Source organism: Taudactylus pleione, unplaced genomic scaffold (genome assembly GCF_031769625.1).
Source record: "Taudactylus pleione unplaced genomic scaffold, aTauple2 ptg000089l, whole genome shotgun sequence".
Classification (NCBI taxonomy): Eukaryota; Metazoa; Chordata; class Amphibia; order Anura; family Myobatrachidae; genus Taudactylus; species Taudactylus pleione.
This window is the reverse complement of record NW_028284491.1, coordinates 10,748,505-10,775,445: the sequence shown is the minus strand read 5'-3', so window position 1 is coordinate 10,775,445 and position 26,941 is coordinate 10,748,505. Positions and strand designations below refer to the sequence as shown.

The window sequence follows — 26,941 nt, the reverse complement described above, 5'->3', positions numbered from 1 at the left end:
TGGAGTGATCGTGACCAGATTTTCCAGCAGCATGGCTGAAAAGGTGGTCACAGATTCAGAATTGCCATTTAACCCTTTATTGTTCCCTGCTGGGGACATTTTTAGTTATTCAGAGTCTGATGCTGATAATATCCTTGAAAAGGAGTGCATGTCTGAACAAACTGAAGCTTTATCTACTGATGTCATTTATAGGGATTTGCTGAAGTTGAAAAAACGAGAGATTGACTTTCAGTACCATGGGATATCACTGAGCGATTATTTTCGTGCTAAAATGATTCCAAGAGGTTTCAGAATGAATAACTGTCCCACCATCGGTCGATATGACCCACAGTTTTGCAAAAAATGGATTGCAATCCTCAATAAATGCTCATTCGACCTAATACTATTAGTTATTGAGCAATCCAGAAAGGAGTTAACTATAGTTAAAGAGCGGATTGAATCCTTTGAAAATCAATACATGCCCATTCTGAGCAATGATCATGATACCGACTGGGTTAATAAGATGAATAACCAGATCGCCATATACAGACGTGATCTAATTAAATTTAAAAGAGAGAAATTAAATAGGGTTGAGTTAGATTACGAACAGCACAGAGTGTACCAATGGCTAAGTGGTGGACGCCAGAACTTAACTAAACGTCCTTTTTTTAGACGGGGATATGCGAAAACTCGTACTGATATCGATTCCCCTGTCGAGACTACAAGTACAGCCAGTGATTCAGAACCAAACACTAGTAAAAGTGTCCCTTTAGCCAAAAACACTCGGTCCATGGTTGCCGATATACCCGTGGCTTTACAAGGAGAGGCGGTCAAAACAAAAGGCAAGGCACGTGGAAGACCACCCGTGCTAAGGAGGAAATAATTTTTAATTTTTCCTCATATGAATTATCAAATTCAGAATATTCTTTATTGAATAAAGGACTTTCCTTTGTGCCTAACTGACCATTTGACGATTTTCGATGGCAAATTGAGACTCACCAACTGAATCGCCAGCTTAAACTTAGGGAATTTTTTGCTAAATCGACCTCATTGTCTACCCCTGATATGGTTCCTCCTCAGCTCAAAAAAATTCAGCAACGTTCTACTTTTGAGCCTACCTCATTAAACCCCAGCATTAAAACCTTTATGAGACTTCTTGACCAGGAGGTTAAGGAAACAGTTAAGGCTTCTAATATTCTTCATCCTAATCTGACTCCTCAGGAACGATTAGCCCTTAAAACATTATCAAGCAATAAGGAACTAATTATCCGTCCAGCGGATAAAGGCGGATCAATTGTGTTGCAGGACCGTAATGACTACATAACTGAAATTCTGCGACAATTAAGTGATACATCTACATATTGCAGGTTATCATGTGACCCCACGGCAGCATTTAAACAAGAACTATTGGATCTTCTCATTACGGCCCGTGACAATGGTACCATCGATGGTCCTTTATTTTCAGCATTGGTTCCTGAATTCCCGATTATACCATTGCTATATACCCTTCCTAAGGTGCACAAGGGCATTATCCCGCCTCCAGGACGTCCCATTATTAGTGCCAGAGGCTCTCTGATTCAACCTGCTTCGATCTTTATTGATTCGATTATGCAACCATTAGTACAGTCACATCCGCATTTCCTATTAGATACAACGATGTTTCTAAACAAATTGAGGGATTTAGGGTCAATCCCGGCAGAAGCTTGGATGATTTGTGCTGATGTTACGAGCCTTTACACTGTGATACCTCATAATGCTGGGCTTGCTAATATGAGGCAGTTACTATTTCAAAGTGCCTTGTATGATGTTGATTTCATCGATTTTTGTGTAAAACTTGCTGAATTTGTATTAACTAGGAATTTTTTCATGTTCAATGGAAGTTTTTACTTACAGCAAACCGGGTGTGCAATGGGCTCTGCTATGGCCCCGGTTTATGCTAATAATTATATGTTTAACATTGAACATGAATTATTCTTTAGTAATTTGTCTGTGGCTTCCAATATTCTATTTTATACAAGATTCATAGATGATGTGTTCCGGGTCTGGAATGACAGTGACACATCATTCATGAGTCTGATTAGTCAGCATAATGATACTAATTGCCCTGTCAAGTTCACTGTAAGGATGAGCCAGGATAACATTGATTTTCTCGATGTTCAACTTCAGAAGCAGAATAATATTTTGTCTACATCTGTATTTACCAAGGCTACTGACCGTAACACATTATTACACATGTCCAGTTGTCATCCTCCGGGCCTTAAGTTGGGCCTTCCATATTCTCAGATGCTGAGAATTATGAGGATCAACAGTGATATTGATATGGCTGGTACTCAAATTGATCTGTTGATCAATAAGTTTTTGTCTCGTGGATATGATCATGCCAATCTGTTACATACTAAAAATAGAGTTGTAGCACTGGATAGACACACATTATTGAATAAGAATCAGAAATTGATGACTAGCAATGTGTTACCCTGGGTCAAACGTTACAATACCAAATCTACTGACATTAATAATATTATGCAAAAACATTGGCCGATCGTTAGCAGGGACGATGCCCTGCCCCTGTCTGATGTAAGAATAATGTCTTGTTATTCTAGGGGGAGTAACTTGCGTGACCTCCTAGTTAAGGCAGACATTTCCATCGATAAACCTCAGAAACATTTTTTAGCAACTCAAAAACCAGGCTGTTTTAAGTGTTCATGTGTCACTTGCAGGTATCTCATTACGGGAAATAGTTTTTATCACCCACATTCCGGGAAAAAATATGAGATATTGTTCCATTTGACCTGCAACAGTACACATGTCATTTACCAAATTTTGTGCCCATGCGGGTTGTCATATATTGGCAAAACCCAGCGTAAATTCAAAGAGCGTATGGCTCTGCGTCGCTCTAATATTAGAACAGCGCTGGCTAATGGCGTGAGTGAACAACCCGTAGCACGTCACTTTCTCGAATTTGGGCACAATCTCGCTAGCCTGCGCTATCGCATGATTGACCACATCCCACCGCCTAAGAGGGGGGGTGATCGTGGTCGTCTTTTATTACAACGCGAAGCGAGGTGGATTCACCGCCTGGATGTTATTTCCCCTAGAGGTTTAAATGATGCTATTTCATTATCTTGTTTTTAACTAATATTTAACCTTGCCATGGTTTATACCTTCGATATTTTGCTAAGCTTTCTTACATATATGATATATGTTTGGCTGTGCCTTATGTAGACATGTCATGTTTAGATATGCTATCCACTAAAATTATGCTGCTTCTCAATCTTTAGATATTTGATGCATGTCCTTATATTTTTTATGTAGATATGCCATTTTTTATCTGTCCGCTTTGTTTACATCATTATTTCAGCGCTGTTTGGATTTGTTTGCTTTGGTTGCCTGGTGATGGGTGCGCACTGCGTCACACACCCGCGACAGTGCGGACGTGATGACGTCATTTGTAGCCGACTCCGGACGGGTGGCTGGTCCCGTTTCCGGCGCGGTCCACGAGTGGTGATAGTATTTAAGGTAAGAAATCACTGTATATATCTGTATCCTGAAGATAGTACGCCAAATGTACTGAAACGTTGATCTTTGAAGACACAGTTGTCGTGTTTTATTTACTGAGAGTGCCGCACCCTTGCATGGCTATATATATGTATATATATATATTAAATCCTTCATAAATAGAATCACATGCATAAACACCACACATTATGCACAGTTGTGCTGTTAACATGGCGCACATTAGCGAATGCATAATACCCCACATGCGAACACTGTTTATTAGCTTCGTGCGTACGCATCTGCCCCAAGTTAACTAGCGTCTTTTCCCAAACCCCTAATACTTACACACTGCACATTCACGTAAAAGGTTCCATAGCTTCAAAGTATAAGATTCAAGTTTTATCCATTTATTACTAATGTTGTGAAATAAAAGATTATTTGGTATCTAAGGTTTAGTACATGATAAGCAAACAGTGTTTGGTGTTGTACTGATCGACTCTTTCTCAACAGCCTTCCGGTATCATCAGTGAGAAGATCGCAACCTGCATTCTCAACTTATGAACAGTAGAGAGTAAAAACACTAAAATGTATTTTGTAAAATTAACAGCTTAGATTTGCATGCAGGGGGAATAGAGGAGACAATAGGCTGTCGGAGGCTGACCTGTGTCCATTTGAATCAACCTGTTTAATATCCTGTAACAGATGCACTCGCACTGGGAACCAATGAAACCATGCCAAACTTAGTCTTTATTTTACTGTATGACTGCGTACGCAAATAGCGTCAATTTTAGAAGGTATAGGCAGGAGCGTATAGAGGTTTAAATTCAGTATCCTTAAAGGTAACGCTCGCCTACACATGCAGGATCTGGAAAGCTACGCCTTGTGGATCTTGTTAAATACTGTACCCTGCTTTCTGTCTTCTTACATTTAAGAGATTCTTAATTTTGCCCTTAAACATGCGGAAACATTAGTTTCCGCTTATTTTATGTTACAATTCGCCGACACGACTTGTCACTCTCTGACACTGCGGGCATCGCTTCCACTGCATCCGACTGCCATGCGAGTACTGCACCACCGGTTTCTAGGCAACCTGGACGCTGAACGACGTCACACATTACTGGGAACATGGGATGATCATCCATCAATCTTATTGGTTCCTCATCCTTTTTATACCAGACAGCGTCCTCATGGCTTTGCCTGCTATAGCGTCTCTGTACATGCCTTTCCGGTTCCTGTTGCTAGACTCAGAGTTTCCTGTGATTATCTCCCAGCCTTGCTGCATGGTCCACGAGTGTCCCAGAACCTGTTGTTTCGAGTGGATTTCCTCTTTCCAGCTACCACGTTACTCTCTGGTTCCCTAAGCCACATCTCATCACCGGCTCTCAAGTCACACTATTGGCATACTGTTGCACCTCCGGCTCCCAAAGCCGCATCTCATCACCGGCTCAAAGCCATACCACCAGCACTCAGCCGCACCTCCGGCTCTCAAAGCCTCATCACATCACCGGCTCTCAAGCCACACTATTGGCATACAGCTTCACCTCCAGCTCCCAAAGATGCATCTCATCACTGGCTCTTAAGCCATAACACCGGCATACAGCCGCACCTCCAGCTCCCAAAGAAGCATCTCATCACCAGCTCACAAGCCATACCATCGGCACTCAGCCTCACCTCCGACTCTCAAAGCCTCATCACATGACCGGCTCTCAAGCCACACTATTGGCAAACAGCTTCACCTCAAGCTCCCAAAGACGCATCTCATCACTGGCTCTCAAGCCATACCACTGGCACTCAGCCGCACTTCCGGCTCTCAAATCCTCATCACACCGGCTCTCAAGCCACACTACCGGCATACAGTCGTACCTCCGGCTCCCAAAGCCACCTCTCATCACCGGCTCTCAAGCCATATCACCAGCACACAGCCGCATCTCCAGCTCTCTAGCCGCACCATTGGCTGGACTTACTTGCATTCTAGGGGTTTACATGAGGTACCCTAGGTAACCGTAACATTTTAAGAGTAGAATTGCTCGATAACTAGACCCCAGAATCCTTAGAGAGAGGTAGCAGTGGCTATGAAAGCATCAGACATGCTTTGAGTAGTGAATAATATCTTCAACGTGTTAAATGCAACTAGTATCGGGATGTAGTCAGCATCCCGGCTGATGGGATGCTGACGGTCTAAATACCGGCGCAGGAACCCCGACAGCAGTTGGGATCCCGGGTCTAGAATACCAACCATCGGCATCCCAAAGGTAAATATCGTGGGTTAGGGGGAGGGTTCGGGTACGGTGTTAGGGATAGGCACTAGGGGGAGGGTTAGGCTCTAAGGGGTGAGAGTTAGGATTAGGGTGCGGGGAGGGGGTTAGGTTCAGACACTAGGGTGAGTATCCACCATTTATTCTGAAACTGTGTGCCAGGAACAGAGAGAACATGGAGGGAGGAGCTATATTCAACAATAATAGGGGTCATTGATAAGGCTGATCAACTGATAAGAGACATACACTGTATAATAAATGCATGCACCATGGGCGCACTAATTATTCAGTTTAATGTGATTATCTCTTGCTGGAGGTATATTAACATTTTTTTTTTTTTGCAAAGTAATCAGTTGATCTGGTCAGTCTGTCATGGATTAGATCCCTACCAGAAGAAAAAGCATCCAAAGTACATGTGATGCCTGTTTTCTAGCACATGTGTACATCCTGGCCTGTTCCTGTTATTATTTCCTACCTTCATGTATGCTCTCTACAGCCAAACGGCCAGACATACTCAAGAAGAGGAAATGTAATTATATAACCCCACAGATTAGATTTGTTTTGCTGTATGTTGCAGAGAAGAGATGCCAGTAATCAGATATTCCCATTGTTATGAAGACCGTCCTCTGGCAGCAGACTGAAGGGCATGAGAAATAGGTTACACAGTCTCTGCTCTGCACATTGCGCAGTCAGGCGAGCATCAGAGTCCGAGTCCCAGCAATCCTCCAATGTTTCACACAATGTCTTGTAGAGCTGAGAGCAAAAATACAACATAAAGGGAATAAGTGTACTACCTTATAGTCGTAGCAATGGTGTAATTTTATACAGACCATATTCTCTTGATATTTGCATTTACAAGCTACAGTATCTGCAGTGGAACCAGCTATAGATGCCAGTGAATCAATGCCCCATGTCACTTAAAGAGATATGTATAAAAAGACATGGCTAATCCCTGAGGCTATCTGGCAAACATTGTATAAATTATATTTCCGCTGGAATTAGAAAACGAAAAATGCGATTAACTGTGCATGCTCTGATCAGAGCCGTAACTGGACTTTTTGGTGCCCTGTGCCAGAAAGAGCATTGGTGCCCCCCCCCCAAAAAAAAATTTCAAATAGGAACATAAGACGCACACCCGAAAAGGGCCATGGCAGAGATAGGGGAGGCCAGGAGATGCTGGGGATAAAAGAAGAGGAAGCTACAAATGAGAATGATAATAAACAAGAAAATTGAGAGGCCCAAATAGCGCCCCCTGCCCTGCGGTGCCCTGTGCCATGGTATTGGTCGAACTACCCTAGTAACGGCCAGGGGCGCCGAGAGGGGGGGGGAGCAGGTACAGTTTACCCGGGCCCGGGCTTCCAGAGGGGCCTGGCGGGGGCCCAGGTCTGGCGCCGCCCCCCCCTCACTTCCTCCCTCCCTCCCTCTGCAGCAGACCAGCACACAGTGTGTGCTGGGCTGCAGTGGGAGATTGCTTGCGGCTGCTAAGCAGCAGCCACAGCAATCTCCTATGCCTGAAGGGGGGAGCGATTACACTGATCGCGCCCCCCACTGGCTTTGCGCCGGGCTGAGGGACTCACAGCGCCCCCTGCCCGATGCGCAGCGCCGCTTCACGGCGCTGCAAAACTCTACATTTTTTTTGAAGGGGGCATGGCCACGCCTGCTGCAATTAGGCCACGCCCTCTCTTTACCGGGGCCCCGCGTGGCTCTCTACGCCCCTGGTAACGGCCCTGGCTCTGATTGTGTGTTGAACATGCGCAGTGCATAGATGTCGGCGTCCTACGCATGTTAGAAAGGGTACTGATTATCAAATAGGATTCTGATCATTACTTACTTCCCCTTTCAGTGTATTCTTGATTTTCCCTCCAATTACCCATTTATTCTTGGTAACAAGGTAAGTGCTATAGTTCCTGTACTTCACCATGGAAACAACCTTATTTTGTGAACTCTTTCATCAGATATTAAAAGCTAATGATCATTTAATTATTATTAATACAGATCACCTGATTGGCTGTGTGGGACTGTCAACTTGCAACTAGAAGTACAGAATGAAACTCAATCTTTGCCAACTTTGAGCATAATCCATAGTTGGCAAATAGGAAGATACAATTACCTGGGAGATAAGTTATACAGTCTGCTCTCCCAAGTAAAAGGCCCAGAGCTGTAATTTAATAGCTGTGGGCAATTTACCTGGGAGAACAGGCTGTGCAACTCTACCGGGGTAATAGAATATGCCCAAAAAAACTCATTCCACCCAATTGCTCGCATTGGCCAGTGCCAACTTGTGCTTCTCCGTAAATGCCACAATCTCGCTCCACAATTTCAAAAGCTTTTGCAGAGATGTAGACACAGCAGCGCAGATTGAGGCAATACCAAAAAGAGTCTTACACTGAGCCTCAGCCATATTGTAAATGTGGGAGTGACTATTGTGCACTAAATATGGTGCGGGTTTCGCTGGCAATGCCTTGCAGGGGTCCATGTAACAGTGTTTTATCACCTGGAGATTTTTGCTCCAATTCTTGGGGAGTTGTGGTCGTCGTTTGTTCTCCACTACCAGTGATCGCAGCTCGTCCAGGCTAGGGTTTGGACCCAGCTCATCCAAGAAGGCAACCCGAAACTCCGGAGACTGATGATCTGAAAAAGACATAGAAAGCCAAATATGAGCCGAAGGTGCAGTGTCAGTCATAACATCACAAACATGTATGTGCGAATCTTGTACCCATTTTGGGCCTGATACAGAGGTGCACGCTATCTCGATGCTGCATGCTAGCGGCCTAAGTTTTTAGACTGTGCATGCGTCTCGATGATTACCGCTGGGGGCCGCAGAACGAATTTAGCCTCAGAGGGCTTGATTCAGAGATGTATACAATGCCCGATGCTGCTGTGATCCCGTACCCAGCGGACTACTGAAAATAGACATCTGATACAGGGCATAGAGCCCTGCTCCAGCCCTGTATCAGATGGCTCATCATAGCATGATAGCGGCTGGCTTTCAAGCTGTGCCTCTTCCATTTAATTGCAGTACAACAGTGAACGTTCAATTTGTGCCTGTATGAATAAGGGATCTATTCATTATCACTAAATTTCTACAAAAGCAGGCGAAAATGAAGAAGTATTCGGGCCATTCATCAAAGAGGTAATGCAGGAGATATCACAGATATCTCCTGCATACTTTCACTTCTGATGTGGCCCACTGTCCCCATACACTAGTATGGGGACAAAAATTCATCAAGCTCCGAACATACAATATATAATATTTTCGGATCTCGACTGTGGGAGCATTCACCATCTTCATATGGCGTTTGCGACTTCACTCGGCACTCACCCCGCTCCTTCCCCATGGGAAGGAGTCCTGGGTTGGAAAGAGGGATACTTTCGGATCCCTCGGCCCCTGTCCGGCTCCTTCCACCGGAGGCCAGGGCTTTGTGTGCCTGCGTGACCTCTAGTTCACACAAGCGCACTAGCATTGCCGAGTCAGAAAGGAGTAGTGAAGCCGTTCGGGGAGACAGCTGATTTTCGGATTAGCTGTCTCTGCGCTTGAGCACTAATGAACTGCTCCATCACTTGCCGTGAGTAAGAATGTTAATTATCGGGGTCCGATCCTTCCGCCGGACGCTGGCGTACTAGTCCAAAAGGAACAGTGAAAAGACTCGGGGAAAAGGCTGATTTTCGGATCAGCTGTCTCCATGCCTGAGCAATGATGAATTGCTCCGCCACTCGCGTCAAGTTTGAATGTTAATTATCGAGGTCCGTTTGGGCCCCAATAATTAACAAAATGAATAGACCCCTTAATCTTAATTAGCAATGCTGATACACAACATGAATGCAGATGATGCATATAATAAAGAAATATTATAAAATTACAAGCTATCTTTTCAAATACATGGGGCTCTATTCATTATGTTAATTATCAGGGTTCGAAAGGACCCCGATAATTAACAATCCAACTCAACGCGAGCAATGATGAATTGCTACGGCGCAGAGGCAGCTGATCCGAAAATCATCTATCTCCCCTTTCGCACTAGTTTTGCAGTGAAACTAGTGCGCCTGCGTGACCTACAGGTCACGCAGGCACACAAAAGCCCCGGCGTCCGGCAGAAGAAGACGGACAGGGGTGGAGGGATCCAAAAGGATCCCTCTTCGCAACCCGGGACTTTTTCCTCATCTAAAGACGGCGAAAGCTCCCGCAGTCAAGCTCTGTAAATATTGTATTTTCGGAGCCTGATGAATTCTGTCCCCATTCTTGTGCTATCTGTAATATATCCTGCATTACCTTTCTGATGAATGGCCCGAAAACTTAATTTTTACAAAAGCAGGCAAAAATGTTCATTTTCACCTGCTTTTGGAGAAATTAAATGAAGACAAATAGAGAACATACAAATATTACAGATATACTGTTGCTCTAAATACTTGGCATTTTCTCCTACAAAAGTGTTAGCGGCAATGAGACTCGAGGAACTTATTTATCACTCAAAACTGTGGAAATGCTCACATTCATAAACATGGATAAAGAAGGTATAAAACTGAAATTCATCTCCCTGTTCCTTAAAGATTCATAGAAAAAAGAAGTGCAGGTATATTCTGAAAAGTCAATAAATTGTTGGGGGCTCCTTACGTTTCCCCTAGCCAAGAAAATGTGTCTTCTCTTCCACAATCCTCAGCCCAGCTCAAATTCTCTGAAGCGTCTTCAAGTATGTCCACAGTAGAGAGTTATAGATGGTTATTGTGGATTAGATTAATGTAACTATGGAAACTTGTAAAGTTCTTTATCTTTTGTTCCCTAAAAGCTACCAAATTAGGAAAACAAAATAGGATGCAGAAACGTGATTGTTAATTCCAATTCAATAGAGTATAAAGTGTTTAAACATCTTTAAAAATATGTAATGGATTTCAGAGATTTGATTGCATAATTGTGGAGATGTACTCCACTGTAGCATCCAGCGCTGGGATCAAGTGTCTGATCCCAGTGCCAGAAGTCCTGTAGCACGGTGAGAAGGTGTGTCCCCTTTGGGACACATCAGTGGCAGGTGCTGGGACAGTGTGTCTATTCCCAGTGCCAGTCTGTGAGCAGCGGTGGACGATCTTTGAGCAGCGGTAAAAAGAAAGAAGCTGCGGACCAGAGAGTGCTGCTAGTGGGAGAAGCAAAAGAGCTAACAAAGCTCCCCACTGCAGCCTCTCCCAGCGTACAGGTAGGCCCTCTGTGAGGGCTTTCTGTAATTAACCCTTCCTAGACCACAAGGGTAGTCAGACACTAGGTCCATGGGTGTAAGTCAAGCCTCAGGCTTGTGCCACTGATAAGCGGGCATTAGACCCGTGCCATTGATAAGGTGACCCTGGGCACTAGGTCCAGGTCACTTATTCTGCACAATGTTGTGTGTCTGATCCCTGGAATAAAGTGGCTCTGGGGATTATGCCCAGCCACATAACCTATGCCCCTGAGTAGGCAGGCACTAGGCCTAAGCCCCAATATATAAAGAGGCCCTGGGCATTAGGCCCAGGCCACTAAACTGCCCAAAGTCCTGAACCATCTGTATGTGGCCTTGGGCATTAGGCCCAAGTCACTATAAATATATGTAGATAATTGGGTAGGAAGCCCCTGCAATGAAGTGACTGGGCAGTAGGCTCAGATCACTGAAGGTGTATAAGTTAAATAGGCTGATGCTCTGCATAATCTGGGCAGTAGGCCCAGTTAAAGGGATCCGTATTTGAGTGTGGGAAGCTGTGCGGTTCTCACCCCCTGGTTGTATCTCTTTACCCTCAAGTGGAGTGCTGTCTGGCCCCCACTGCTTAGGTCTATCTTCCTACCAAAAGTATATTCTAGAGAGAAAAGACAGGAGCCAGCCGGCTGTAGGTAAGGACAAGGAGAATAGGAAGGTATATTCATCAAATATTGTGATGCTGTGATTTGTGTGCTTTATCTGTGTGTCTCAATGCAGCAGCGCAAAGGTAAAATGTAGGAATTGTTTATGTTTTAGACAGTGCACCACATCTGTGAGTAGGATTGTTACTTGTTTGATTAGGCCTGTGAGTTTAGGGTACTGTTTGTGTAGTTAGTTTTGTGTGGCACGCATTTAGAATAGTAGAGAGCTCCGACGTGGTTGTCTTTTCTTACAGGGCGCTGTAATATCTATGGAGTAGCTAGCGGTGAGAACCTTCCATATTTGTGTGTCCATCTTTTCTTTCTATCTTTCTTCGCAAGGTCGAGTTGTTATCTGGTGCGTGAGTACCCATAGGTGAAACTCGGGATCTGAGGCCAAAAGTGTCCAAATTCCTGTTTTTGGAGCAGTTCTCATTTTGGTAGGGTGTGTCGGTCACCTTGAGGAAGGATCTCTCTTACTTCCTGTCTTTCTCATAGACCTCCTCCTTTGTGTCTAAAAGCCCCATACACAGTGAGATTCGGAGTTGGTAAGATCAGTTGTACGATTTCCCTTGAAATACTTCCCTTGAAATTCTTCATAAGATGTGGTCAAATGTTGTACGATTGATCATTAAGATCATAGGATAAGATGCATAGAAGTGTATCACATCGTACACGATCAGTTGAGATCTCTCTGCAAAACCATCTGATGTGCGATCCAACTAGACAACAGTGTCAGGGTCGCAGTAGACTCAAAATACAACTATTTGCAAACTGTTGGTCTTTCCAACCTGTAGAAACTGCCAAAATCGTGTTAAAAATCATCCCGTGTATGGCCAGCTTATGTCCAGTCTGCATACCAGCACCGTCAGTTACCCAACGGCCTGAAGGTGAGAAGGTGCGACTCAAGGTAAGCCACGGGAGTACACCTCTCTTACATTCGGGCATATAAACAGCCAGCTGAGACATTAAGCATGGGTGGAGCCATTCAGAATACATCATAGCTCAGCCTCATATTCCGTACCCTGAATTCATTCATGGTGAGCACTTTGCATGTGTTCTGCCTGAATGTACAGCAGCGTGTTTGGATCCCGTTCAACAAAAGACACTTTTGGAATAGTCAAAGCAATCAGGTGCAGGGACCTACTCTGTCTATAAATTTGCCCTATCCTTGAAATTGCATCCGGCTGCTCAGGTCTTGGTTTGGGTTGCATGAATGGTGCATAAGTCACCAATTGTGCAGGACTGGCAAAGGCACTTGTAGCAGTCATTAGATGCATGCATTTGCCACTGACTACTTTTTAAGAGATTCCTTCCTCTCTGTTAGGGTAGTGCTGGACAACCCATGGCTCTATAAGTGTTGTGAAACTGCAAAACTCAGCATACTATGCCAGATAGCTGATAGCTGGCACAATATGTTGGGAATTGTAGTTTCACAACACATGGAGAACCACAGAATGTCCAGGCCTGTGTCAGAGACTCCACTGCTACTGGTAGGTGCCCCAGTGTGCAGGTAAGAACCCTTGTAGTTGCCACTGAGCTTATCCCATCCTTTCCTAGATCAAACAGAATTGTTGGTGGAGGAAGTAAGTGCCCACATGCTGCAGTGTTCCACTCACAACTGCACAGATTCCAGACAACCATCACCAAGTTCTTCATGGAGAATAAATTAAATTACTACCAAAGCAGAGACAACTGCTACAGAGCTCTGGGCTACCCAAATCTTAGACACTGGAGACTTTAATATCTGTGGTCTCCTGGCACTTTCCTGCACCAGATGATTCCTGGAATGGATACAACAGTCCTATAATAACTTCTGAGGAGGCAACTGTCTGTAGCTGGGCACTTCAGAGGTGAAAGTCCAACTGAAGAAACAAATAAACAAAATCTGCAGCTATATCTGCCCATTAACACAGCACAGATAAATTATGCAGCAAGTCTGTCTCAGGCAAGGCTTGCAGCATCATGTGTATTTGGTAAGGCAAAAAAAAATGCTACTACACAACAGGTCTAGAAAGCCAACTGTGAATGCTCATCACATGTTACAGTAGTCCTGCTGCTGGGGGCTATCAGTGATAGGTGCTAGTGTCCTCTGTGCTCCAGAGGTGCTAGTGTCCCCTGTGCTCCAGAGATGCTAGTGTCCCAGTGCTCCAGAGGTGCTAGTGTCCTCTGTGCTCCAGAGGTGCTAGTGTCCACTGTGCTCCCAAGGTGCTAGTGTCCCCTGTGCTCCCAAGGTGCTAGTGTCCCCTGTGCTCCAGCGGTGCTAGTGTCCCCGTTCTCCAGAGGTGCTAGTGTCCCCTGTGCTCCAGCGGTGCTAGTGTCCTCTGTGCTCCAGAGGTGCTAGTGTCCCCTGTGCTCCAGCGGTGCTAGTGTCCCCTGTGCTCCAGCGGTGCTAGTGTCCCAGTGCTCCAGAAGTGCAAGTGTCTCCTGTGCTCCAAAGGTGCTAGTGTCCCCTGTGCTCCAGAGGTGCTAGTGTCCACTGTGCTCCAGAGGTGCTAGTGTCCCCTGTGCTCCACAGGTGCTGGTGTCCCAGTGCTCCAGAGGTGCTAGTGTCCCCTGTGCTCCAGCGGTGCTAGTGTCCTCTGTGCTCAAGAGGTGCTAGTGTCCTCTGTGCTCCAGAGGTGCTAGTGTCCCCTGTGCTCCACAGGTGCTGGTGTCCCAGTGCTCCAGAAGTGCTAGTGTCTCCTGTGCTCCAAAGGTGCTAGTGTCCCCTGTGCTCCAGAGGTGCTAGTGTCCACTGTGCTCCAGAGGTGCTAGTGTCCCCTGTGCTCCACAGGTGCTGGTGTCCCAGTGCTCCAGAGGTGCTAGTGTCCCCTGTGCTCCAGCGGTGCTAGTGTCCTCTGTGCTCCAGAGGTGCTAGTGTCCTCTGTGCTCCAGAGGTGCTAGTTCCCCTGTGCTCCAGAGGTGATAGTGTCCCAGTGCTCCAGAAGTGCTAGTGTCTCCTGTGCTCCAAAGGTGCTAGTGTCCCCTGTGCTCCAGAGGTGCTAGTGTGCACTGTGCTCCAGAGGTGCTAGTGTCCCCTGTGCTCCACAGGTGCTGGTGTCCCAGTGCTCCAGAGGTGCTAGTGTCCCCTGTGCTCCAGCGGTGCTAGTGTCCTCTGTGCTCCAGAGGTGCTAGTGTCCTCTGTGCTCCAGAGGTGCTAGTTCCCCTGTGCTCCAGAGGTGATAGTGTCCCAGTGCTCCAGAAGTGCTAGTATCTCCTGTCCTCCAAAGGTGCTAGTGGGCCCTGTGCTCCAGAGGTGCTAGTGTCCCCTGTGCTCCAGAGGTGATAGTGTCCCCTGTGCTCCACAGATGATAGTGTCCCCTGTGCTTCAGAGGTGATAATGCCCTCTGTGCTCCAGAGCTGCTAGTGTCCCTTGTGCTCTACATGTGCTGGTGTCCCAGTGCTCCAGAGGTGCTAATGTCCCCTGTGCTCCACCGATGCTACTGTCCCCTGTGCTCCAGCGCTGCTAGTGTCCCCATTTTCCAGAGGTGCTAGTGTCCACTGTGCTCCAGAGGTGCTAGTGTCCCCGTTCTCCAGAGATGCTAGTGTCCCCTGTGCTCCAGCGCTGCTAGTGTCCCTGTGCTCCAGAGGTGCTAATGTCTCCTGTGCTCCAGAGGTGCTAGTGTCCCCTGTGCTTCAGAGGTGCTAATGTCTCCTGTGCTCCAGAGGTGATAGTGTCCCCTGTGCTCCAGAGCTGCTAGTATCCCTAATCTGAGAGCGCTGTCTATCATTTGCCCATTTGTCTTTATATAGGTTTTAGAGCATACACCTATACCTTGACAGAAGCTGTAGATTAAGGAATTCATTATCATTGTCCCTATTATTAATTCATATTGAGCGCTTGATCCTTTTTTTGCTTGTATTATATAAAGAAAAAGTAAAAAAAAACCCTAAAATCAGCCAAAAATTTATTACTTAATAGAATCTGGTTTCAACAATTCCTATCTACCAGTTGGACTCACATAAAGCATCTAGTGCTACAAGCACATTACGTTTTTCAAATGATAATCGTTTTCCCGCACTTGACATGCCTCCTGCTGGACAGTGAACCATATACATACAGTATACCCTCAACACCTGGTTATCCTTGGGCTCCTACAGGGGCGGATAAAGAGAGGGGAGGGCCCGTGTGCAGCCTTCATGCAGGTCCCCCTCTCTCGCTGGCTTGAAATCCTCAGTAGACTGTGGCACTGTGCCAGAGCTTATAGCGCATGCGCCAATCTCTGTAATGATTTCTGTAGTGCACATGTGCAGATCTCCGGAAACATGGAGCCTGCACTCTGTTTACAGTGATATCTGCGGCGCAGATCTCCTGGAAACATGGTGCTTGTGCCATGTTCCCGGTGATATCTACAACACTGACGGAGAGGTAAGTATTGTGAATGGGTGCAGGGTGTGCGGTGTGGGCCCTCCTGGACCCAGGGGTCCGTGTGCACAGTACACTCTGCACTCATTATATTCCCACTTAGACCACTAATATATATATATATATATATATATATATATATTAGGGGTGAGCGGGTTCGGATTTCTGAAATCCGAACCCCCCCGAGCCCCCCCGATCCGAGTCCGATCCGAGTCAGGCTCGACTTTTCCCACCTGACTCGGATCTGAAATCGAGGCAAAACGTCATCTTCCCGCCTTCCGAGTCTCGCGGGTTTTGGATCCTATATAAGGTACACACGTCGGCGCCATTTTCTCACTCGGCTGTGGACAGTGAAGAGGGAGGGTGGGAGTTAGGGCTGTGTAGTGTAGTGTAGTGTAGTGCTGCTGTTGTCCACTACTTCAAAGTCCATAGGGGCTGGCTGTGTTGTGCTGTGCTGCTGTTGTTAATAGGGGCTGTGTCCACTACTTCAAAGTCCATAGGGGCTGGCTGGACTGTGTTGTGCAGTCAGTTCTCCATAGGGGCTGTGTCCACTCCAAAGTCCTGTGCAGTGTCCCAGTACTAAAGGGGTGCTGAAGTGTTGTCCAGGGGGTGCTCTGTCCATCAGGGGTGCTCCCCCCAAGTGCTAAAAAAATAATATATTTTCTGTGTTTGTGAATTGTGTGCGCAGTAGCCGCACGTGCATCAACAAAGTAGTGCCAAGCGTGCGCCTGTGTCATAAGTAAAGGGCCGGCTGGCTTGACCGTTAAGGGTGCTGTAACCCCCGAAAGTACACTCCAGTCCAAACCAAAAAAAAAATTATTTTCTGTGTTTGTGAATTGTGTGCGCAGTAGCCGCACGTGCATCAACAAAGTAGTGCCAAGCGTGCGCCTGTGTCATAAGTAAAGGGCCGGCTGGCTTGACCGTTAAGGGTGCTGTAACCCCCGAAAGTACACTCCAGTCCAAACCAAAAAAAAAATTATTTTCTGTGTTTGTGAATTGTGTGCGCAGTAGCCGCACGTGCATCAACAAAGTAGTGCCAAGCGTGCGCCTGTGTCATAAGTAAAGGGCCGGCTGGCTTGACCGTTAAGGGTGCTGTAACCCCCGAAAGTACACTCCAGTCCAAACCAAAAAAAGCCAGCCGGCCCTTTACTTATGACACAGGCGCACGCTTGGCACTACTTTGTTGATGTACGTGCGGCTACTGCGCACACAATTCACAAACACAGAAAATAATTTTTTTTTTGGTTTGGACTGGAGTGTACTTTCGGGGGTTACAGCACCCTTAACGGTCAAGCCAGCCGGCCCTTTACTTATGACACAGGCGCACGCTTGGCACTACTTTGTTGATGCACGTGCGGCTACTGCGCACACAATTCACAAACACAGTAGCCGCACGTGCATCAACAAAGTAGTGTGAAGCGTGCGCCTGTGTCATAAGTAAAGGGCCGGCTGGCTTGACCGTTAAGGGTGCTGTAACCCCCGAAAGTACACTCCAGTCCAAACCAAAAAAAAAATTATTTTCTGTGTTTGTGAATTGTGTGCGCAGTAGCCGCACGTGCATCAACAAAGTAGTGCCAAGCGTGCGCCTGTGTCTTAAGTAAAGGGCCGGCTGGCTTGACCGTTAAGGGTGCTGTAACCCCCGAAAGTACACTCCAGTCCAAACCAAAAAAAAAATTATTTTCTGTGTTTGTGAATTGTGTGCGCAGTAGCCGCACGTGCATCAACAAAGTAGTGCCAAGCGTGCGCCTGTGTCATAAGTAAAGGGCCGGCTGGCTTGACCGTTAAGGGTGCTGTAACCCCCGAAAGTACACTCCAGTCCAAACCAAAAAAAAAATTATTTTCTGTGTTTAGCCGCACGTATATATCAAATCGATATAACATAAATGGAGGACCAAACTTTCTCCGATAAAAATAAAATAGAGAAAGATCAAGAACCACTTCCTCCTAGTGCTGAAGCTGCTGCCACTAGTCATGACATAGACGATAACATGCCATCAACGTCGTCTGCCAAGGCCGATGCCCAATGTCATAGTAGAGGGCACATACAATCCCAAATGGCAAAGTTCAGGAAAATGACCTTGAAAAAGACATTTAAATCAGCTGAAGAGAAACGTAAACTTGCCAATATGCCATTTACGACACGGAGTGGCAAGGAACGGCTAAGGTCGATCCCTAGTATGTTCATGACTAGTGGTTCAGCTTCACATGACGATGGAAGCCCTCCTCCCACTAAAAAAATCAAAAGAGTTAAGCTGGCAAAAGCACAGCGAAGAACTGTGCTTTCTAAGAAGATATCACAAATCCCCAAGGAGAGTCCAAGTGTGGTGGTGGTTGCGATGCCTGACCTTCCCAGCACTGGACGGGAAGAGGTGGCTCTTTCCACCATTTGCACGCCCCCTGCAAGTGCTGAAAGGAGCACCCACAGTCCACTTGCTGATATGCAAATTGAAGATGTCACTGTTGAAGTACAACAGGATGAGGATACTGGTGTAGCTGGCGCTGAGGAGGAAGTTGGCGAGGAGGATTCTGATGGTGATGTGGTTTGTTTAAATCAGGCTCCGGGGGAGACAGTTGTTGTCCGTGGGATGAAAAAGCCCATCACGGTCATGCCTGGGCAGAAGACCAAACATTCCACCTCTTTGGTCTGGCAATATTTCTATCCAAATCCGGACAACAACTGTCTTGCCATATGTACCATATGTAAAGGTGAAATAAGTAGGGGTAGGGACGTCAACCACCTAGGAACATCCTCCCTTATACGGCACCTGCAGCGCGTTCATAAAAAGTTACTGTCAAGTTCAGAAACTTTGGCTAAGACCGTAAGCAGTCCAGGGACACCTAAATCCCGTTGTCCTGTTGTATCCAAGCGCCTGCAAACCACACCGTCAACTCCCTCCTCGTCAATTTCCTCCTTAGTCAGGATCGGAAGTAGTCCTGCAGGCCATGTCACTGGCATGACTGACTCTCCTATCCGGGATTCCTCTGGAGGATCCTGCATTGCTACGCCTACTGCTGCCGCTGCTGCTGTTGCTGCTGCTGGGAGTCGTTCATCATCCCAGAGAGGAAGTAGGAACACCACTACTTTTACTAAACAATTGACCCTCCAACAGTCCTTAGCGAGGAGGATGAAGTACGACAGCAGTCATCCTGAAGCAAAACGTATAACTGAGGCCTTGACTGCTATGTTGGTGTTAGACGTGCGTCCGGTATCCGCCATTAGTGCAGTGGGATTTAGACAATTGATGGAGGTAGTGTGTCCCCGGTTCCAAATCCCGTTTAGATTCCACTTCACTAGGCAGGCGATACCGAGACTGTACAGAAACGTCAGAAAAAGTGTCCTCAGTGTCCTGAAAAATGCCGTTGTACACAATGTCCACTTAACCACGGACATGTGGACAAGTGGAACAGGGCAGACTAAGGACTATATGACTGTGACAGCCCACTGGGTAGATGTATCACCTTACGCAGCAACAGCAGCAGCGTCACCAGTAGCAGCATCTCAGAAATGCCAGCTCGTTACAAGGCAGGCTACGCTGTGTATCACCGGTTTCAGTAAGAGGCACACCGCCGACAACCTCTTAGAGAAACTGAGGGAAATCATCGCCCAGTGGCTTACCCCACTTAGACTCTCCTGGGGATTTGTGATATCTGACAACGCCACCAATATTGTGCGGGCATTACATCTGGGCAAATTCCAGCACGTCCCATGTTTTGCTCACACAATAAACTTGGTGGTGCAGAATTTTCTGAAAAGCGACAGGGGCGTGCAGGAGACGCTTTGGGTGGCCCGAAAAATTTCTGGCCACTTTCGCCATTCAGCGACTGCGTGCCGAAGACTGGAGCGCCAGCAAACACTCTTGAACCTGCCCCGCCATCACCTGAAGCAAGAGGTTGTGACGCGGTGGAACTCAACCCTCTATATGCTTCAGAGGATGGAGGAGCAGCAAAAGGCCATACAAGCCTATACATCCACCTATGACATAGGCAAAGGAGGGGGTATGCACCTGACTCAAGCGCAGTGGAGAATGATTTCCGTGTTGTGCAAGGTTCTCCAGCCCTTCGAACTTGCCACACGTGAAGTCAGTTCAGACACTGCCAGCTTGAGTCAGGTCATTCCCCTCATCAGGCTTTTGCAGAAGCAGCTGGAGAAAGTGAAGGAGGAGCTAAGACGGAGCGATTCCGCTCGGCATGTGGGACTTGTGGATGAAGCCCTTCATTCGCTTTGCCAGGATTCCAGGGTGGTCAATCTGTTGAAATCAGACCACTACGTTTTGGCCACCGTGCTCGATCCTAGGTTTAAAGCCTATGTAGTGTCTCTCTTTCCGGCCGACACAAGCCTGCAGAGGTGCAAAGACCTGCTGGTGAACACACTGTCAGCTGAAGCGGAACGTGACACGTCAACGGCTCCTTCTTCATTTTCTCCCGCAACTGGGGCTGCCAGGAAAAAACTTAGGTATCCTAAGCAACCCGCTGGCGGTGATGCAGGGCAGGCAGGACCAAGTTTGGACATCTGGTCCGGACTGAAGGACCTGGCAACAATTTCTGACATGTCTACTGTCACTGCATATGATACTGTCACCATTGACAGAATGGTGGAGGATTACATCGGTGACAGCATCCAAGTAGGCATGTCAGACAGTCCATACCTGTACTGGCAGGAAAAAGAGGCAATTTGGAGGCCCCTGTACAAACTGGCTCTATTTTACCTGAGTTGCCCCCCCTCCAGTGTGTACTCCGAAAGAGTGTTTAGTGCAGCCGGGAACCTTGTCAGCGAAAGGCGTAGGAGGTTGCTTCCACAGAATGTGGAGAAGATGATGTTCATCAAAATGAATTATCAGCTCTTCCAGGGAGACCAGCCTCCAGAAGGTACAGAGGGACCTGTGGTGGTGGATTCAAGTGGGGACGAGTTAATACTTTGTGAGGATGAGGATGTACACACTGAAGAGGGTGAGGAATCGGTGGATGAGGAGGATGAGGATGACATCTTGCCTCCGTAGAGCCAGTTTGTGCAGGGACAGATTAATTGCCAGCTTGTTTTGTGGGGGCCCAAACGAACCAATCATTTCAGCCACAGTTGTGTGGCAGACCCTGGCGCTGAAATGATTGATTTGTTAAAGTGTGCATGTCCTGTTTATACAACATAAGGGTGGGTGGGAGGGCCCAAGGACAATTCCATCTTGCACCTCTTTTTTTTCTTTGCATTATGTACAGTTTGGGGCCTAGTTTTTCTAACTGCCATCCTGTCTGCCACTGCAGTGTCACTCCTAGATGGGTCACGTGTTTGTGCCGCCCACTCGTGTCGCTTAGCATAGTCATCCAGCTACCTCGGTGCAACCTTTTGGACATAAAAACACTATTGTGAGGTGTGAGGTGTTCAGAATAGACTGGAAATGAGTGGAAATTAAGGTTATTGAGGTTAATAATAGCATAGGAGCAGAAAAACCTACAAATTCTGTGATTTTAGCTGTTTTTATGCTTTTTTTCAAAAAAATACAGATCCAAAACACAAAACCCAGAACCCAAAACACGGAAGGGTGGTTTTGGCAAAACCAATCCAGATCCAAAACACGAAGAAAGATCCAGATCCAAAACCAAAACACAAAACACGAAAAGTGGCCGGTGCACACCCCTAATATATATACATACACACACGCAGTATATATACAATAGGCCCAGATCGCAAACCTTGCACTCATGTTCTTCATTATTTGCCTCACCCAAAAAAATTATGCAGTAGCCATTTTCTCTTCAATTTGCGCATGTACAGAAAAAAATCACCAGGAAAATGACTTCCACACCATACTCCCAGAGATCTACATATGCACATACACCCAAACTCCCATATCACACTTAAAAAACAACTAATCCTCCACAGATACTTACAGTATTTGATTGCAGGAGGTTGTGGTCTCTTCATATTCCCAAGGTTCACCCCTAGGAGCTGGCTGGGCTGGAATAAGATTATAGGAACAGGAGCAGGAATGGGCAGAGCTTGTGGGGAGTTGCAGAGCCTCAGGAGGGGAGGGAAAAGGACAGATAGACAGCAGCACATTGGTGGCTGGTCCTGGGGGAGGGAGCAGTCACCATGCAGAGAGGTGAGCCTCTTCAGGTGGGGGTGAGCCTCTTCAGGTGCTGGCATCCTTAGGCAGCTGCCAAATGGTAGCACTGGCCCTGAACCCATCACCTCATACTTTGCAGTCAGACACCTTTCACATGAAGCTATTTGCTCATGCGAAGGAAGCCTATGAATTCTAACTATATGAAGCTACTTGTAATTGTCAGTATAATATAAAGCAAGCTGAGCAGTTCTGTTGCATCAGGCTGCAGGGGATTGGATGTGTGGCTGTACACTAAATACATCTACCTAGTTGCAAAGGTTTTAAACTAAAAATTACAAGCTGCTTTATATAGTTAGAATTCACAGATTTCTAATGCAGGAGCAAATAGCTCCATGTGTAAGGTGTCTGACTGCAATGTATGAGGTGATGGGTTTGAATCACAGGAGATCTGATACCACTTTTTCTGCCTGATGGAATATTGCCACTTTTTACACTGTCCTAGAGGGAACGCAAGCTTGTACCAAATGTGGTTTTACAGTATTGTGGACACAGATTTCAAACACCAAACGCGTTTAATAGTTGTCAATTTCATCCGAAAAGGTGCAAGATAGGGAAGTATGGTAACCTCCAAAAATATTTTAAATTATAAATGAATGGCACACCATATGGCAGGGAATCAATCACTGGTGGTTAAAGTATCAGACTACTTCCAGCTCTTTTTTAAGTATCAAAATATACATCATGCGGTATAATCGGTTTTTAAACAAAGTGCAAATCCCCAGCATGCAGGTCAGGAAACAAGTGGTATCAGATCTCCAGGTATTGGTGTGTATATAATAATTGTGATTTGTACTGTAAAAAGATTTTATATGGAAACATTGTTTTAATAAATGTTGTAATATTTTTATTATATGTCAAAATGTTTCACTATTGGGTACATTTGAATGAATGATATCAATATTCATGAGACTAAAACATCACTATTAAGTTAGACCACATATGTGACATACTAAGAGATAGCCATCACACTGTGTCTACCAAAGCGCCCTTTTGATTCAAATTAGGTTTTTACATTGTTAAACAGAACTTTTGCTGTTGGGTTCTTTTCAAGAGGTGCGGCTAAGATTTAAGTTATGATTACACTTCTGGTTGATAATATTTTAGTATTCTAATTGAAGAGCAGGAATGTATATATATATATATATATATATGTATATATATATATATATATGACCGGCACTCCATATAAAATATACCTTATACCTGGGTGCCCTCCCAGGAATCATTCAGGCTCCAATAGTACAAAACTTCCACCATAGGGCGGCACTCCCCGGATTTGAAAAAAGTTCAGACAAACACCAACTGTATCATCAACGTTTCAGATGTATTGTCACATCTATTGTCAGTATCCTGTATCTCGGAGCTGCTGGGCACGCCCCTTAGTGATGTAAACGGGGGGTACGATCAGGCCACGCCCCCTTTTCGGGGCGGAGGCGCGCATAAGTCCCGACACTCCTGGAGCAAAAATTGGGAGGTATGTAAAGAGTATTAGGCTGTGTTGTTTTTAATTACCAAGTACCTATATACAATGTAGAACAATGAGAATTTTGCTCCACTTCTGTATAAATAAAATACATCCAACTGTTAAACATATAATATAACCACTAGTGTTGTGGAGATCAATTATGCATATACTATACTGCCATCTTGTGGGGAGAAGTGGAAAAGTAAGAATTCCATTGAATTAATATTATATGTACAGTACTCTCACGTCATGATCAATATCTGGATGACTCAACAATAGAGAATTTCCAATATGGAATAAAATATACAACATATGTTTTTTTTTCATAATTTCACACCTAATTCACAAGTTAGTAATGTATTTTCTGTATATCTCACTAATTTAATATGATAGTGGCAGCACGATACAATTGAGAGATTAAATGACCGTGATGTTTTGAAAACCAAAAGTGTAATTTTCATTAGATAATATGATTGCTGCACTGACTGCAAGCTAAACGGGGCAGGGGCTAATATGAACAATTACATATTCTCTGTACAATGCAGTGTGATGGTGCTATATAAACAGAGTATAATAAATAAGATAGCAATGCAGTTTTGTTCTACGTCCACAGTTTGTTCATAATATTCATATTCATGAATTTCTAAAAAAAACCTACTCTATTAATGTCTCTAGTAACCATCCTACATATCTCTTATCAGTTATTTTTCCTTCTGGAATTTCTACTGTGGAACCATCTCTGATTTTTTAAATGTCTTTCCTATGGGCCTCTTTCAGGGTATCAGAACAGAGGTAACTGACACTTGGGGGTCACATAACAGTGGCACACTGGCACCTGGGGTTACAGAACAGTGGCTCATGGTCATTTGAGGTCATAGAACGCTGACACATGGGACTCCAGGACACTGGTGCACTGACACCTTCAGGTTACAGAACACTGGCGCACTGACACCTTCAGGTTCCAGGACACTGGCACACTGACACTTGGCATCCCACAACAGTCATGCACTGACACTTGGGGACCCAGGATACTGGCACACTGACACTTGTGGCTCCAGAATAGCAGCACACTGACACGTTGTGTCCCAGAACACTGGCACACAACACTTGGGATGACAGAACAGTGGCACACTGACATTTAGAATGCCAGAACAGTGGGAGCCAGGAGAAAGGTATGGGAGGCTGGCACCAGAAATGATTGATCTCACTGTCCGGTCTGAAGTAAGTTTCTTTTTGAACGTCCATAGCACAATTACATTTTGATCGCACGCAGCATTAATAATTGGATCTCACCTGCATACAAGTCATTGCAGCGACTGAATATTTCCCAGAGGAGAAGGCCAAGGGAATACACGTCAGCTTGAGTAAGGGCCAGCTCCCAGGACTTAAGATTCAGGGACCCATCCAGCATCTCTGGGGACATATAGCGCAGTGTTCCTGTCTATAGAAATCAAATGTTACTCAGTTCAGTGCTACAAACAAACAGGGAAGGCTCCCTGTGTTACCTCTTACATACCATGTTTAGCAGAACTGGATCCTGTGGCTTCTTCTTTATTTGGTAATCCTCTAGCACCACAGACAGACCAAAGTCTGATATTACACAAGAAGAATCTGCGTTCACCAAGATGTTGTCACTGCTGAGGTCTCGGTGAGCAATTGCCGGTTTGCATATGTCTATCAATGAGACAAAGCCACAATGGCTCAGAAATCAGGCATGTTACTGCACTTCTACAAGTGATATCAGAAATGACATTGGAACCCATTTATCAACAATTGCGTACTCAGGGTCTCATTCAGACCCACTTGCAAGCACTGAGCGCTCGCAAGCGGGTCGATGCTGAGGCCCTGCGCACACGCAGCGGCCGCACTGCGCGTGCGCAAGCCCCGGAGCAAGAGAGAAATTGGTGATCGACAGCTCGCACCGTTTTGTAGGAGGGGTGGGGGGGTGGCTTGCCAAACGGAGGCGTTCCCTAAGGAAAGCCTGCCGTTTGGGGGCGGCCACACTGACATCACTCGTGATGTCAGTGGTGAGCTTCCGGCTCTATTAGAGCCGAAAGCTCACTGGGGCTTGCGTCAGATGAGACCCTACCACAAGGGTCTCGTCGCAAGCCCTGATGGTCGCGATGGTCTTGACTATCGCGACCATCAACCTGGCTGCTTGCTAAAGCTGTGGGTGGTCAACCACAGCTTAGCGAGCGGCCAGGAGGCCGGCTCATTATAGAGAAGCGGCCGCCCTCATTCAGAGCGAGCGCTCGCATTTTGCAAGTGGCTCTGAATGAGGTCCTCAATGCGATCTGGGCACCAAAATCGCATTGCCGTATGTGGTAATAATGCCGCGATGCAGTATGTGATAATAATGCTGCGATGTAGTATGTGATAATAATGCCGCAATGCAGAATGTGATAATAATGTCGCGATGCAGTATGTGATAATAATGCCACGATGCAGTATGTGATAATAATGCCACGATGCAGTATGTGATAATAATGCCGTGATGCAGTATGTGATAATAATGCCGCGATGCAGTATGTGATAATAATGCCGCGATGCAGTATGTGATAATAATGCCGCGATGCAGTATGTGATAATAATGCCGCGATGCAGTATGTGATAATAATGCCGCGATGCAGTATGTGATAATAATGCCGCGATGCAGTATGTGATAATAATGCCGTGATGCAGTATGTGATAATAATGCCGTGATGCAGTATGTGATAATGATGCTGTGATGCAGTATGTGATAATAATGCCGTGATGCAGTATGTGATAATAATGCCGTGATGCAGTATGTGATAATAATGCTGTGATGCAGTATGTGATAATAATGCCGTGATGCAGTATGTGATAATGATGCTGTGATGCAGTATGTGATAATGATGCCGTGATGCAGTATGTGATAATGATGCTGTGATGCAGTATGTGATAATGATGCCGTGATGCAGTATGTGATAATGATGCCGTGATGCAGTATGTGATAATGATGCTGTGATGCAGTATGTGATAATAATGCTGCGATGCAGTATGTGATAATAATGCCGTGATGCAGTATGTGATAATGATGCTGTGATGCAGTATGATGCCGTGATGCAGTATGTGATAATAATGCTGCGATGCAGTAAGCGTACTTAATATTTGCAGATATCCCTTGATTACTGGTGTTTTCTGGAAATATGCCGCAAAAATTTAAAGATAAATAAACCCCATTATCTTACCCGGAGCTGCTCTTACACTTTGATAAGAAAGGGGCTCATCTACAGTTGAAAGCATTTATGTAATGAATTTACGTAGGTAAAGGCAGGGAAGGCCTGAATGAGGAGGGGGTCCGTGTGCATACTCCACGTGGACTCCCTCCTCTCTGTGGGGCAACAGAACCTGTCATTGTGCGAGAGTCTACTGCACATGCGCAGGTCTCCAGTAACATGGTGT

At 45.8% G+C, this 26,941-nt stretch overlaps 1 protein-coding gene across 1 annotated transcript in view; it reads right to left on the bottom strand.

The window, feature by feature from the left end:
- Positions 1–6,040: 6,040 nt before the first annotated feature.
- AMHR2 (anti-Mullerian hormone receptor type 2) overlaps positions 6,041–26,941 on the bottom strand; it is a 73,817-nt gene continuing 52,916 nt past the window's right edge. Inside the window, exons 9-12 of the mRNA XM_088469082.1 lie at positions 25,032–25,189; positions 24,809–24,956; positions 8,224–8,360; positions 6,041–6,482 (exon numbers count right to left, since the gene is read on the bottom strand). Coding sequence (XP_088325208.1) covers positions 6,324–6,482; positions 8,224–8,360; positions 24,809–24,956; positions 25,032–25,189 — 602 coding nt within the window. The 3' untranslated portion in view covers positions 6,041–6,323. The remainder of the gene's footprint in view (positions 6,483–8,223; positions 8,361–24,808; positions 24,957–25,031; positions 25,190–26,941) is intronic.